The sequence below is a fragment of the Platalea leucorodia genome (genome assembly GCF_965183815.1).
Source record: "Platalea leucorodia genome assembly, chromosome: 1".
Taxonomy (NCBI): Eukaryota; Metazoa; Chordata; class Aves; order Pelecaniformes; family Threskiornithidae; genus Platalea; species Platalea leucorodia.
In genome coordinates this window covers 61851372-61867314 of record NC_138823.1, presented here as the reverse complement: position 1 = coordinate 61867314, position 15943 = coordinate 61851372, and the positions used below count along the sequence as shown (strand labels likewise).

Here is a 15943-nt window from a genome sequence, read left to right as displayed (position 1 = left end):
CAGATTGTGCACCGTGTTTATTAACTCATTCTTTTTGCAGTGGAACAGCTAAGTGCCTCTTTTCTGGCCACATTAAAGTAGATATAGTTGTTTTACAGTGACATATGCGTCTGCCTTAAAAAACAAAACAAACCCCCCAGAAGGCTGTGAATTCTTCATTTGGGAGCTTTCACATCGACACCAAAGTGACTACTGTCTCTAAGTGAAGTGCAATCTATGCATTGCTATACCTGTTGCTATCAAGACAGCACTTCTTTTATTGGTTTCAGTTTGAACCATCTAAAGCAAATTGTTTTTCCACTTCTGTTTGTACCCTCATCCCCTACCAGCACTTTCCCTGATCCCAACAAAACTGTATAATACAAGTGCTCTGATGGGGACTTTATTCACATCAGTGACCGTTTCTTCATCAGTTTTGGGGGAGAAGGGAACTGTTACAATTAAGATTGAGAAATCCATTTGCATAGACATGATAGCCAGAAATGGATGATAAATTTGGATGAAGAGAAATATTTCAGTGAAAAAAATAACATGAGACTCTGAAGGACAGCTTTAACATTTCAGATGTTAGAGTGTAAGCTCTTTCTGGCAGGGACCAGGACGCTGTTAGGCATTTCTATTCTCCCCAGCACAGTTCGACAATGATTAATTTGCACTGCAGCACTAGAAATCATGAACAATTATAAGCTGTGGTCTTCCAAAGTGCTGCATATCTTCAGCACCTTTTTTATCTATATGCAGCTAAAGAGGCAGGCCTACAAGAAACCATATTATGCAAGTCAGATTTCCTTCAGCAGGAGAATGCACATTTAAGTCTAAATGTTAGAAAATGTCATTCACTGCATCTGTCAGGATAAGTAGAATGCAATATTAACAGCAATTCACATAACAGAGTGCATTTAATATGATCATTAATATTTCAGACTGATTTTGAAACAGAAGAAAAAAGGGGAAACCAAGATGAATATGTAAAAAAATTTATATTTCATGAACCTTAATTGCTGTAACTAGGGCACAGGGATTAAAGGCCTACGCCGAAGGCATCTGGTCCTGAGGACTAAATATTACACAAGCATTTCAGTTTTGGTTTCAGAAATTAAGTTTTTTAACCCTCCTGATTCTGAAGAAAAGCTGAAACATGAAATCTGAACAAATCCCATTTACATGGAATGCAGTCCTAAAATTACTTATCTACCCAGAAAAAGAATTTTGAAAATGAGGAACTGCTCTATTCAGTTTAGGTTTTAATACCATTTTCTGGGATTGATAGAACTTTACTTTATGAAACTGCTGTAACAAAAAATTGAACGAAACTTGATCAAAATTTTCACTTGTACGGTGAGCCCTGTGGCTGGTGTGTAACACCTGCAAACGTACACACTTCCAGAGATATTTGCACAATCAAGGGCAGATGGGACCCTCTTTAGCAGAGGTCTTTCCTCTGTATTTAAACATAAATTCACTGCAAGCCTAACTTACTGATCTTGGTAATTACGTATTGCTAGTTGAGCTTCTTCCAGTTTCACTCTTTCAGTCATGATCATCCTAAGAGCTATGCAAGCAGCTATGCTTTGCTTTATAGATCTCTAAAGTTGACTTCAAACAGTAGCAAGTAGCATTCCCCATTTCAAATCCCCTGGTTTAACTCAGTTCATCTACTGTACATTTGGCTCTGCCGTGAGCATCAGCGAGAGCGCAGCTGTGGCACTACTGTCGGTTAGCTCAGGTCTATGAAAATCAATATCATTTACAACTTTTTACATTTTCCTAGACTGAAAAGCCTGTCATACACCGAAGGAGGTTGTATTTCTTCATATGCTTTTCTACTGACAAACAGATATTTGGCCCATTAGCTCAATCCTTTTTAATTAATACAAATAAATCAAGTATATTAGAAAGTGTATCTGTTTGTTTAGATGAGAACAGGTATTTACTCTTTCTAGTAATTTCCAGATTACAGAAAGGAAAAGTGTTAATTTTGCTATTAGAAGATCAATTATTTATCTACAGGCTGGTCTAGGAAATGTTTCAGGTAAGATAAAGGTGGTGGTGGGGAAAAAACCAACAGGATTCTGAAGAATCGAACAAGAGGCATCACTTCACTACAGTTTTAAACTCAATTTTGTTCAGATTGCAGTGGAGGAGAGATTCACCTTGAATATTTCTTTTTGGGAGAAATGACTATAAGCCACAGAATAACATTATACAGAAACACAGCAGAAATGACCGATTTGTTTGTTCAGAGGAGGGGAAAGCTAAAAAAAAAAAAAAAGGTTCCAGGCAAAAATCATTTTCTGACATCAAGAGTTCTGGAAAATACACCTCCAAAATCATTTTGAAATGTATTTAACCTCTGGGTTCTCTTAGGACATAAACTACATTATGGTATGATCATGTCAAAATCATGTCAAAAATATTTACCAATAACATTTACTTTTCTATTTTCTCCTTCAGTTCAAAAAATCCCAAAGCAATACATCTAAACACTGTAGGTATATTATTGTATAAAAGCTGCCAGAGTAACATTTATCCTCAAATAAGTACAGTATAAGGCCCACCAGTATAAATTTTCCTCTCATTGCCCATAAATCTCAACTAACTCTATTCTATGGCTTCTCCACAGATTCCTCCTTATGTCTCATTGTGTGGCTTCAGTTTTTGAAGCACCTCAGCTGCCTAACTGATGATTTAACCAATGTTCTCCCCTGGCTGCTAAGCTGTTATCATTAGCTACAGCTCCCTTTCATGATTTGGGAGTGTTGTCTCCATCCCAAATGACTAGGAAGTATTTGAAAACAGTCATCTCTAAAGATCCTCTACAGACATTCAGACCTAATTCATCAAAATAACCTAAATCTTCTGAAATGGTAGTGACCCAGCAATATCCTGTTTGGCCTCTAGGTCTTGGGCAAGTCATGTACCGTGCAATGGCTTATGTTCTAGAAATACAGCCTTTGCATTAACATATCTATTCTACCTTTAGAAAACTGCAGTCTTCTGCTTTGCTAAGAACTCATAAAAATAATTCCATTCCTGTTTATCTGCAATGACATCAGAATAGAGCTGTCTGCTTCCTTTCTTTTGCTCCTTATTCCTTCTGCTATATTTTTAATATTTATATATTTAATAAATCTCATGCCATTATTGGGAATAACTGCTGTCAGAGATTTTGTTCCAATAAGGGAAGTTAGACCTTAGAATTTTTTACCCTGCTTTTTGTAAATCTCACTTTCACTAATTCACACCAACTAAAATTTACATGCAAATGTAGATTTACTGCTGAGAAACTTTTTGCGTGTTGCACAGATTTTCCTGCAAAAATGTTTGATCTTATGACTTGCCAGAAGCAATTAAAAATGTACTTACACAGAATAGTGAAATCTAATGAAAGGAATGATTATGTACACCAGAAACAGCTGATCTAGTTCATCCAGACATTCGCATTTACAACAAAATGTAGGATATTTGCCTATTTTTAATACTTCCCTTTCTCTTATTCTTCTTTAGGATAGGTCTACATTAGAATTTTCATTATTAAAAAAACCTAAACCTCAGGATTATTCGATGACTGGAAAAATGTAACATGATGAAGGAACTGGGTTTCATTAAATACATTACTGCCTAAGTGTGTTGACACTGCGTAAACTTAAGAGTATATTCAACCAATAAGCATCATATTAGCAAAGGTTACCTGGTATCCTTTCAACCTTTTGCTTTGAGCTATGACCTATTGAAGAGAATACAAATCTTTCAGTGATTTCAAAAGGCTGCAGAAAATTTTATTTATTTATTTATTTATTTTTTTATTAAAGGCAAACCAGTACCCTGACAATTCTTACTGTTACAAATCTTCTGGAAGTGTTCATGCTAGCATTCCTATTCTGGACAAACCATAATTTGATTAACTAGGGTTTTTTTTAACCTCATACATTTCTTTTCAATAAACGCTTCTGTAGTGCTTTTTTATTGTACATATAGTGTAGGCAGATTTCCTCAAGAAACAATGCATTTTGTCATCTCTAGACTGCAAGTAGACTCAACTGATTCATCCTACAACCTGCACAAAGTCCCACAGACCTTCCTTTATAGGACCACGCAAATCCATGCTCCCTGTGCTGAGCTCTGAGATATTAATGGGTAAAATGCACAACTTAAGGCTAGGTATTAGTATTACTTAGCAGAAAGCTTCACATAAGCCTAGAGGGTAAGGGTTTTCCAAATTGTTTTGTGGAAGAATATGCCTTTTATAAAATTTGGAGATGAGAAAACACTGATATCTTCTCAAAATCTGACTAGTGATACGCTGCACTAGGAAAGGAAAAAGATGATGTAGTAACATCTCTAACGCCTCCCCCAGTTTAAAATAAGGTTTTTTGCATTGTGTGACATACATTTGACAAATATGGCTAATTTCTGCATGTCTGCGTTCAGACATTTACATCCACAATTGCAGACCAGTAATCCTAGCAGTTATGAAATTGTCTCATGGACCATATTCACTTCTCAGAATTTGTCTGCCAGTTGTGAATAAGTGTACCTTTAACATTTTCAATACTTACTTTTAAAAGTGAAACCATTCAAGACTTTAGATTTTGTGCTACAATTGTGTCTCAAATAAAGTGAGGTGTAAGTCCTATCAAAGTTATCAGCTTCAGACTTCTTGCCTTTTTATCCATGACACCTGTTTCTAAGATGAAAATTGATGAGCAATCATTTCTATCACTAAGATCTGGGGGAAAAAACAACAAAAACAACAACAAAAACCAAAAAACCCACAAAATATTTATTTTCTTTATATATAAAAATTAAAATATCCCAGATACCTGAACAAATCCTGAATGTAAAAGAGACATTTCATAGAAGAATTCACTGAAACATATTTTCCAACCAAGAATTATAGTCTTCATACAACATTAAAATAGGCAGTGACCCTGCCTGAGCAGAGGGGTTGGACCAGTGACCTCCAGAGGTCCCTTCCAACCTCAACCATTCCATGGTTCTGTAACTCAAACAATTAAAAATAAATTCTGAATTATTCCAATATTTTCTATACAGTCATAGTACCCAGTAAGTTTTGACCATGATCAGTGCTAGCCAACCTACATATCTAAAATGAGAATTTATCAAGAGTTTACAGCTGAAGCAGACAAAATAAAGAAGAGGTGGATGAACAGACATTATACTCATTTTACAGACAGAAAACTTAAGCTCAGAAAGCCTGTTTCCCATTTACACTAACAACATTCTTCACTATGCTGACAGTATAAGGGGCCTTAATGCAGCTTTAAATTTAATTTATGTAGTGAACAGCGGGCTTAGTATAATTGAGAATAAGGCTGGAATGAATCAAAGTGCTCAAGATTACAAATTACATCTCTGAAAAAGACTAAAATTTAACTCTTCTCATATACAGTTCAACACGTAAGCACAAAGATTTCCATCTTCTAGAAAGAGGTTATTACAGCAACAGTGCAATGAGCTCCAAAAACCTTACTGTAGTTTAAGAATCAAGGACTACAGATAAATATCTTTTATTTTACTATCTTTTATATCTTTTATTTTACTACCCCTCTTGTTACAACTATGGAAAATTAACCTTCTAGCTTTGTTATGATGCTGTTGTTCTTTTATATACATATATACACACACAGAGAAATGTTTTTCTCTTGAAAGGCAAAAAGCAGCATTGCATTTCTCCTCACAAAATTTTTTTCTTTTTGTATTTGCATCTCTGTAAGCATCAGTCTTTTTAGGATTATCAGTAACAGTATACATGGATTGAGTTAAAAAAAAATGTAACTTTGAGAATAATAATAATACCAAGTGACAAATACTTCTTTGATACTCAAAAGTCAAGAAATTTATTCTCAGATATGAAACTTAAGCCATCCAAGGTGAAGCCTCAATCTCTTTCAGACAGGAGGTAAACACCATGCAACCTAAAAGCAAGAAGCACTAATATACAAATACACAATATGACTAACATAATATTTGGCCTTGCAAAATCGATGCAGAAAATGATATTCATTAAGAATGATATCTTATGAGAAGCTGAGGACCTTCAGTGCCTGCTACAGAAGTCAGAGAGATCTGAACGTGTTTAGCAACTGGAAGGACCACGCACTGAACAGCTCTAGCTTGCTTTCATTGTGCCAAAAAATCCCTGTTCTTTTTCTGCTCTTGTATGGAAACTCTACATCCTGCTGAAGTGTTCACAGAAACAGCTTAAAAGTACAGTTTCAAGAAGAAAAATAATTACCAGTCAGAGAAAGTATTACTATTCTAACTGCATCAACAAAAATTACTTTCATCAGCAAAAAAAACCCCTTCATTTGAAAGTACCTTATTATTATCATACTAATCTAGCAGTTAATAATTTAGTATATCAACTTCAGTTAAAATGGAAGTTTTCTCCATTCTTAGTTAAGTCACATATATATATTTTTTTTTCACATTCTCTCATCACTTTTGAACTAGATAATACATTTACTGCATCAGGTAAATACTTTATCAAAGACTTCATTCTCTACAAGTAGTCAGATAAATAAGAACAAAAAATAAAAGCAATAATAATAAATATATTTATCATAAGAACGTCTAAAGGACAACCACAAATGTAGTCTCCTCTTTCTAGGTGCTGTACAAAACAATAATTATGACTACTCCTTCAGAAAACCCTTTTGTATTATTATTTTGTATGACTTCACATATTCTTTTCTCTTTGTGGGAAAATTAAACACTTCCGTGAGAAAAGAGAATATACCAATTCACTCTGAAGGCAGCGGACACCGGAGCAACAGCATTTAAAAAAATATCCCAAGGACAAAGAACAGACAGTATTAGAAGTACCATGAGCTTCCTGCTCAGAAATGGCCCTAATTTGGTTCTACATCAGTGAAAAATTTTTGCTATTAAAAACTTTGCTATTCTTTTTGTAATGAACAGGTAGGGGAAACACGCTGAAGAGCCTTTCCTCCTGTAGGCAGACAGTGTGTAACTTTTTTCCCCAGATCTAGTCAATGTTATGTGTTTCTAATTCCTTACTGACACGTTAATGAATACAACCTTTCCAAAGTTCAGTCCAGATAAGCTGGAGATGATGAGGCCCAGTTTGGCAGCTAAACAACAGAGAGAAATAGGATCAATCTTTTAAAAGATTTACACACTTTCATTAATTATCTTCCTAATTTATGTGCATCTGAAGTGAACAGTAATTCCTCTGAGGCTCCATTTGCATGGTCTTTTAACCTCTCAGTATGATGGCAATGACATGTTTCACACATTACAATTGTTAAAAAGCTGCAAAATTATTTTGTGGTGGAGTTCACAGAAAGGAAGTATATTTCATCAGTACCTTACAGATTGCATTATTTTTTTCCTTAATTTCTAAGTAGAACTCAATATTAACATTCATCTTCAAAACTCTTCACAGTTTTAGTCCCAGCTTTCTGAACAAGAGTCTGCCTGTTCTAGTCAGAAAGAGTACTCCTGGAGTCAGCAGATCCAATTCTCCAACCAGCTGAAAATCTCACTATTTGGAAATCTCTTGACTTGTACCAGGTTTTCAGTTCTAGTGGTTTGCTAGTTGCACTAAACAATCAGTCAAATTTTCTTCTTAGACATGATGCATGGGTAGGTATTCTGAATAGTAAAAAAATATTAATATAAAGCATTTATGTGACACGAAAGTGCTAAGATACAGTTACAGCAAACCCTACTCTCCATCAACTCTTCTTTATAAGTTTGCAATTTTGTCCTACTGTATACAAACTTTCTCAGCAAGATTAAAAGACTTCCTTTTTTATCTTTGTTGACCTTACTAAAGAAATTTCACAGTATTTAGAGTTGAACTGTGTATTTTCTCTGGAAAAAAGTCTTCAACAGAACTATGATTAATGACAATAATACACTAATATATTTTTGATTCTTAGAGCTGCATTGCAAGTTGAAGAGATCAAAACCATAAAATGCAGCACAACGTTTACGATTATTATTCTAAATAGAACAGATCTGAATTGCTACAGTATACAGTAAAGTACCCACATTTTGGTTTACTACATTAATTTAAGGATATGAAACAGCATCCATACATCTTAAAGTATTTTTCACATTCAACAAAGAGAATATTTTACATTGCTTGCTATGACTGCATACAACTATATTAATTATATCATGACATTTGCGAAAAGCTGTGCAACTAGCAGATCTTTTACACAAGCTAAAACAAAAGACAAACTTTCCAGGACAATGTAGACCCAAACCCTTTTATTTGTCTTAAAAAAAAAAAAAAAAAGAGCATTTCATAGCATGCTTTTTTAGAAATTTCTCATTAGTACCTATCTAAAATGTATTCCCTATACATAATCATATATATAAATGTATAACTAACAACTGATTCACATATGCTGTTGCCTGAATATGTTGTTGCCAGGCAACCGCTATAAAGCATTTTGCACTGCTTGCAAAAATCTGAATGAATGATTCAAGGCGAGATTATTTCTAAAAAACTAGGAAGAAAACTCACTACTGGAATGACATGAATAATTCTTTGTGTATTTCAAGGATTCATATAAAATGTTCCTTCCATAATTACTGATTTGAGAAAGGACAACTCCTTTGAGTAGGGTTTGAAGAGCATTTTACAATAAGGATTTTCATGTTCTATGCATGCAGCTAATGCTCTCTCCTGGACTCTGAACCAAAGCCACCAAAGTTAATGGGTTCCTTTAAATTGACTTCAGGGTCTTTTCATCAGGTCTTTAATGTCCATCGTAGGACAAAAATGACAGACTCCTAAATGAAAAACCAAAAGGCCATCACCTCACAGGAGATAGATACAAACAAACTCTCAATAAAATTTTACCATCTCACAATATGTAAGTGAAAGAGGTCAAGTCTACAAACACTTCTTTGTGTAATCATCATACAGCTAAGGTATAATCTCACTGAAGCTAATGATATTACACACAAGAGTAAAAATAGAAGCATCTATAATCCATTGATAACATGGATGTGATATGCTATCTGCAAAAGAGAAACTATTTGTCCCTTTAAATAAGTGTCATCCATTACAAAATTAATAGACCTTTGGCTATCAGGCCTCTTGAGAATTAAGAGGTGGTAAAGTACATCAAGAAAAGCAACTGGGAAACAGCAACTCAGAAATGCCTAACACAAGCCTGACTCACAAGTGTCTTTAAACACAAAGATTAGCATAAAAAATTTTTGGACGTTTTGTTCTTGTTTACAATGACTGCAATGTATTTCTTCCCATTTCCTGCACAATATGCTTAATCAATAAGACCTGGTGAAAAGCTCAAAATTATTGTTCTTTCCACAATGACCAAATTGGAAATCCATATATTTTCCATTTAATTTTTCAAATCCATTCATGTAACTGTAGCAAGAAAAAGTACTGAAAACAGTAATTATTGGTATTTTAAATGATACTTTCAGTATTAAGTAGTAAATGTGACTAGATTCTTTAATGGATTACAGTGAAATCCTTTTAATTCTGTATCTCAGATTGTCTAGAACTAGCGTGAAAAAGGAACTCCTTTACATGGAAGGAATCCGGCATCTAAATCCTGTCAGTCTGGAGCTTTATTAAAATTAAAATAAATTCATTATAGATAGGAGTTAAGTTTTTAAAGTTTCATTTGAATCATTTTCATCATTTATGTAATTCATAGTTGAGGTCATTCATCAGGATGCACTTATAAACAGCAAACTTGGTGCCTTCAAACAGGCTGAGCAGATTTCGCATAGATAATAACATTAAATAATCTATGAAAAGTATATCCATTCCAGTCTGCACTATTTGCTTGAGTTTTTTCACTTGTTTGTTTGTTTCGTAGAATATGCTAGGGCAACTCAAAGAAACAGAAGAACCTTGACTCTGCCCTCTGTATTCATCATGACCCACAAAGCCGCTGCCATCATTCAGCGTAATCTCAAACTCAGGACGTTTTGCAGATCCCTTTGCTTTCTTCACCCTAAATACATACACAATATCAATTAAATGTTAGGATTTTCTAACACACGTACTGCACTATTGCAAAAGGAACCATAATGGAATCAGAGGTTTGTATTCATAGCATTGTTAGGGCTGATTGATTGAAGACAGAGTTAACAGCAGAAGAAGAAACACTATGTTCATTTCCAGAAAAGGTACCTGTACTGATCTAAAAGTATGGCTAAAAATAGGGGGTTTTATATGGTAAAACTTTTCATTTCGTGACTAAGAGCAACCTGTTATTTATTACTCAATCAAGACTGACTGGCAGGTACAATTTTCTCTTCAGATAGCAGTATTAGAGTATAAGCTGAACCACTCAGGAAATAATTCTACTTGGTATGTGGAAACACATTAAAAAAAAAATCAGTATTTATTCACCAACCGAGTGAAAATTTCTGTTAGATAGGATGCTTTTGTTCTGTGGCCAAGGCATGCAAAAAAAAAAAAAAAGACAAAAACAAACAAACAAACAAACAAAAAGATTATGACTTCGAAGGTTGATATGGGTCAAACAAGACTATCGAAGTGACAGAGTGCTGGTTTTTAATTAGACTTCCTAACGTGACATCAAATTGTTTTTCTTCTAAGAAACAGCACTTCAACAAGGCATGAAATCCTCGCAGCTTAGTTTATTAGGAGGCAACAAAGGGATTCAACCTGCTACAAGAAAGTTTCAGCCTATAAGCACAGCCAGCACAGTACAAAATTGTGTCATATGAATTTTAATGCGACACAAGTATGAAAGATTCCAAAAGAACAAAGGCAGCACAGTCCTGTTCCATGCTACATAAATGACCTATTCTGATCTGAACAGCACACCACATTACAATCAAATTTATTTCAAAGGAGGGTCGCACAGGTCAAATGTAATGGCCGCAAGAATGAGGTATTTTCTTTATGTAGTATAAGAGAAAAGCAAAATATCAAACAGCACAGGAATGCCAGAGCACTGAAAAGAAAGGCATATTTAGGCTGCAGAGAAACAGACTTTAAAAATATGTTTTAATTACAGTTATCCTCACTGACTACAGTTTCTAAGTCTCAAAGATACTTGTGATACCTCGATGAAGATGTCATGTATACATGTGAGATTGTCTACTACATAGGCTTTAATATATATTTAAAATTTCAAGGCACTTTAGAAATGTTTTATATACAGCTCATGCTTAACAAAAGTAAGGACATAGGCTAAGTGGTCTAACTGACTGGATGTCTCTTCATGGCCTGACACCTCCATGGCAGAAACCATTATCTTCCCAATGGAGGCAGATGTCAGATTCCAACAACAACAGAGAGACTGGTAAAGCTCCTCATTTTGGCAAGGTGACTATTTAACCCTATGTCGAAAGAAGCTACTTTAACAACAAAGATATCAGAACAATGGGGTCTACTTGAAAATACTGGACTGTCAGAAAATATATAGAAGTGCATTAAGATGTAAATCCAATGGTAGACGAGCACTTTATGATTATGGTGAAAGAAAGGCAAAAAGTCTTGATGATCAGCTATCACTAAACAAAGAGTAAGGGCAAATTCTCACAGTACTTCTTGGCATGTATTCCCATCAAGACTTAGGCCTCATCTTTGACTTCAGATAATCTTTCTGACCAGAATCACTAATTCATGGCAAAATAGCTCCAAGTCCTGAATGCTTGGTTCAGAATGGACGTTTGTCCGTCTTCTGTGACTGAAGACAGCACTCACACATACTACGAATCCAATTTACATGTATGTGAGGAGTAGGTAGACAGGGTAACAAGTACTTAAAGCAAGGTATAGCTATAATAAATCAGAGGTAAACGTGATACCTTGTAAAAAAACCATTCATAAAGAGTTTCTCTTTTACAAAGTACAAAATTAATAAAAGGAGGCAATCAGAAGACTTGGGTTTCTGAAAACTAAATTCTTGGAAAACTAAATTCTACCAGAAAGTTCACACCAAATCAAAGGTTGTTCATTTGTTTTTTGGGGTTTTTTGTTGTTGTTGTTTTGGGGGTTTTTTTTTAGTAAAATTAAATATGCCATCTGATTTTGCTCTACGGTATTATGTCACTCAGTTTTACCTGGAACTTCACAGGTTGCATTATACTGAAGTATCTTCTATTTTATTTGAGCCAGAGCTCCCTCAGTCACAAAAGAAGACAGAATAAAAGCTGCACTGGAAGAATTTCCGTAATGAGTTGGATACCGGCCTAAACATTAGAATTAGTTTTATTGCCCACGTCCAGCACTAAAATTGGTATTAGTCACCTCAGCTCTCCAAGTTCTAATCAATCTACTTTTCAGAAGACAGCAAAATATTCAAAGAATGTAGACTATTATGACAAAAAAAAAAAAAAATTAATAACTTCCAGTGTATAAAAATGAAACATAACCAGCAAGAGATACAATTCTATTTACATATTTCAAAATTATCTTAGCCTTACTTTCGAGAACCCATAGCTCTCTTCTCTCTTTTCAGGTTTTTTTTGGAGGTTAAAAAGATTAATTTGTTAACAGACATTTATATCCCTGAAAACTGATGTATTCACCTACATTATGACAGCTCTAGTGTAATTCATTAAGGTTTGGACTTGGAGATAGACATAAGGGAAAAAAATACAAACCTTTAATGTTTCACTTGGTGAATAAAAATTGCATTAATTTAGAAATTCAGCCACCAGAATCCAATTAGCTATGGATATATACACACATATTCATACCTTTCAACCATCATATCTCATTTGAATTTTGATGCTATTTTCTATAAAATATAATCCATTTTACATTGTACTTCATAGATTTATTCAGATGTGCATCCCCATATGTCATATTTAAGCTTATACTACCACCTGCCTGAGGCTGCGTAGTCTGAATTGTCACCCTCACACACCTCTTCAGTAGAAGAAAATCCTCCATAGACACTGTATGAACTGTTTCACTTCTGCTTGGTGTAGAAGTATGATAATCATTCCGACCATGAATAATACCCATTCCAAAAAAATGCAGTTATAAGTCCGCCCCAAAAAATCAGATTAATGTCTTCAAAACAAGATATTCAAGCTACTTAAGATATGCTGAAATGAAATATCAGTCTTCATAATTTCATTTTCACAAGGCAGCAAGTATCATCCAAGATTACTATAATATGAACTCTACATTTGTTGCATATACGCTATACATGTAGGTATATAAAAGTATTCTCATATATAGAGATATGCATATACATAATTTCACACTTAAAGGACTCTGAGATACCTTTAAATATAGATTTGCAAATCAAATAGATTAACTCTGCCTCCAACTACCAACATCAAGGTGATGTGAAACCATCATCTCACTGCTTTGTGTTGGGCCCATCTAATAATACTGCTGAGCTGGGAAAAAAAATGATGAGCAAAGGTTAAGCAGAGGACTGCAGAAACAAACTAAGGCTTAGAAATTGCTTCTTCAGATTGACTAATGCTTGACTGATGCATGGAGTGACTCTGGGGTTGCAAAATTATTAATAATAGCATCCATTCTCTGGATTTACACCATCTCTCAAACATTTGGAGTTGCCACTATTAAAGGATTTGGACCAAATTCTCAGTGCTCTTTTGGAATTAACATCCCTGCCAAGGCAGCAAAGTGCTCCAAAGGTCAATTTATGATTAGTCTCCCACCATCCTGCACACTGTGTCTGCAAGCAAAGTACAGCATCTGGGGGGAAGGGAGAAGGGGGGGATGAGGAGGAGATAAATATTAGCACTGTGATAAGCTCGCAGAGCACGACTTGGACTAGGGCAGATTTCACACAGCCCCTGCTCTGTTAGGTTTCAGGGGAAGGAGGGGGGAGGCTGCCCACCTTCCAGGAGGGGAGAGCAGGTAGGGACTCTCCACTTTTCTGCACACCCAGAGAAAAAAAACGAAGGTGAACCCAGAAAGAACCCCAGCCCTCCTCTCCAGCCCACAGGGACCCTGGTCTTTTGGGATTGTTGGCAACATCAGTAGGTGTGCAAGCCAGCAGAGGCCTTGGGGCTTCCAGCTCCCCTGAGCTTTGTCATTCTCACACACACATAGGGTATGAGAAAGACCAAACCGGTGAGTCCTGGAAGCATCTGAAGTTTAGGAAATCCTGGCCCCTGCACGCACTCTGCTCCAACTTCACTCTTTTCAAGACTTGCTGTACCCCATGAGGGAAAGTGCCTATGGCCAACCTGATAACACGGTGTTATCTTCAGCCTCGTAGAGCATCCCGGGCTACCCTCAGCTAAGAGGCGGCCTCTAGTTTTGATTGCAGTCAGCCTCTGCATCTGCCGTTTCGTCCATGCGGCTGTCACCCCCTTCCGTCCCTGTCTGTCCCGCGGCCCGCTGCAGGCTCCCCTTCCCCAGCGCCCTCATGCCCTCGGGCACCAGCCCCCCCGCTTTTCTGTTACTAGTGGGCTGCTCTGGTACCAGCCTCCAATATTTTCATACCTTGCCCTAATTGAAGACATCCCTTTCCCAAAACGGGAGAGGGAGGAAGGGAGGGAGAATCTGTGCACAAAGTTTTCACAGACCCTGCCTGCGCCTTCCTCCCCCCACCCAAGCCCCTGCCAAAGGCAGCAAGGCGAGGGGCCGGCGAGGGAAGGGACGCCCAAGGAGGGTGTTTGCTCCGGCCTGGGCTGTGGGACTCGGGGAGGACAGAGGGACGGGGTGCAGCTTTCCACGGACCGTGACTCTGGAAGGCGCTCGCTGAGAAGGAAGGGCGGAGCGGCGCCTTCCCGGAGAGAGAGAGGGGAGAAGCCGGCTCTCTTCGAGGTGCAATGGCAGCGCATCCCCACCGACCCTTATGGAGAAGGGAGCAAAGTCCGAGCGGCGGCAGCGGCAGCAGCAGGTCGCCGCGCCCCGCGCTGGCGGCCCCGGCCCGGGGCACCGCCGCCCCCCAGGCCGGCGAGGCGGCCGCCAGCGCCTCGCCCCCACCCCGGGCAGGGCCGGCGAAGGGAGAGCTCACTCACCCCCAGCTTCCTGCTGCGGATTTTCACGTAGCCCTGCTTGACTATATCGTTAAAGTTGGAGGCCATGGCCAGCGCTGCCTGCTTCCTCCCCTCCGCGCCCGGAGTCCTCCTCCTCCTCCTCCTCCTCCTCCTCCGCCGCCGCCGCCGCCGCCTCCTCCTCCTCCCCCGGGCCCTCCCGGGTGCCGCCGGCCGCCGGCTCCCGAGGCGCCTCTGGCATCCAGGCAGCGGCAGCCGCCGCTCTCCTCTCCGCTCCGCGCTCCTCCCGCGGACGCCGCGCTCCGCTCCTTTCCGCGCCGCCCCGGGGGGGCGGGTGGCGGCCGCCCGCTCCGCTCTTCCGCCGGCCCCTCGCTTCCCCCGCACCGCCGCCCTGACCGCCGGCCCCGCTCCGCACCGCACCGCTTCGCTCCGCTCCGCCCGGCGGCGGCTCCGCGGCTGCCCGCGCCTACGGCCGGGGAGGCGGGCGGGGCGGCGGGCGGAGCGGAGCGGGGACACCGCCCCCGGCGCCGCGGCCGCGGAGCCCGCCTCCAGCGCCGGCTCTGCCCGCCGCCGGGGGTCGGGGCCGCCCGGGTTGGTGTCGCCGGGGGGGCGGCGCGGGTCTCCTGATCCCGGTGGGGGGCGAGCCCCCCCTGCCGCCCCCAGGCATGACGCAGAGCTGAGGCCAGATGCTGTCATCGGCCTTGGCGATTTTACCCACTGTTCTCCAGGCTGTCAGATCGCTGTGGCCGTGGCCGCGGCCGCGGCATCCCCCGCTCGGGTGGCTGATCCCTTCGGAAACACGGCCCAGGAGAGCATTTTTCTGCCTGTGTATTCAGGAGGCCGCGTAGACGCCCGACACCAGACATTGAAATACTGTGTCAATACAACTAACTCAATGAAACAGACATCTAAACTACAAAAGTAAAAAAAAAAAAAAAAAAAAAAAAGCACAAGTCCATCTGAACTTGAAAAATGAGGTGTCACATATAGG

At 39.0% G+C, this 15943-nt stretch overlaps 1 protein-coding gene across 1 annotated transcript in view; it reads right to left on the bottom strand.

The window, feature by feature from the left end:
- The window catches only part of DOK6 (docking protein 6), a gene marked incomplete at both ends in the record, with an annotated part of 260265 nt that extends 245223 nt beyond the window's left edge, over positions 1 to 15042 (bottom strand). The window contains one exon of the mRNA XM_082304009.1: positions 14977 to 15042. Within this exon, the coding sequence (XP_082160135.1) occupies positions 14977 to 15042 (66 nt within the window). The remainder of the gene's footprint in view (positions 1 to 14976) is intronic.
- Between the last annotated feature and the right edge of the window lie 901 nt (positions 15043 to 15943).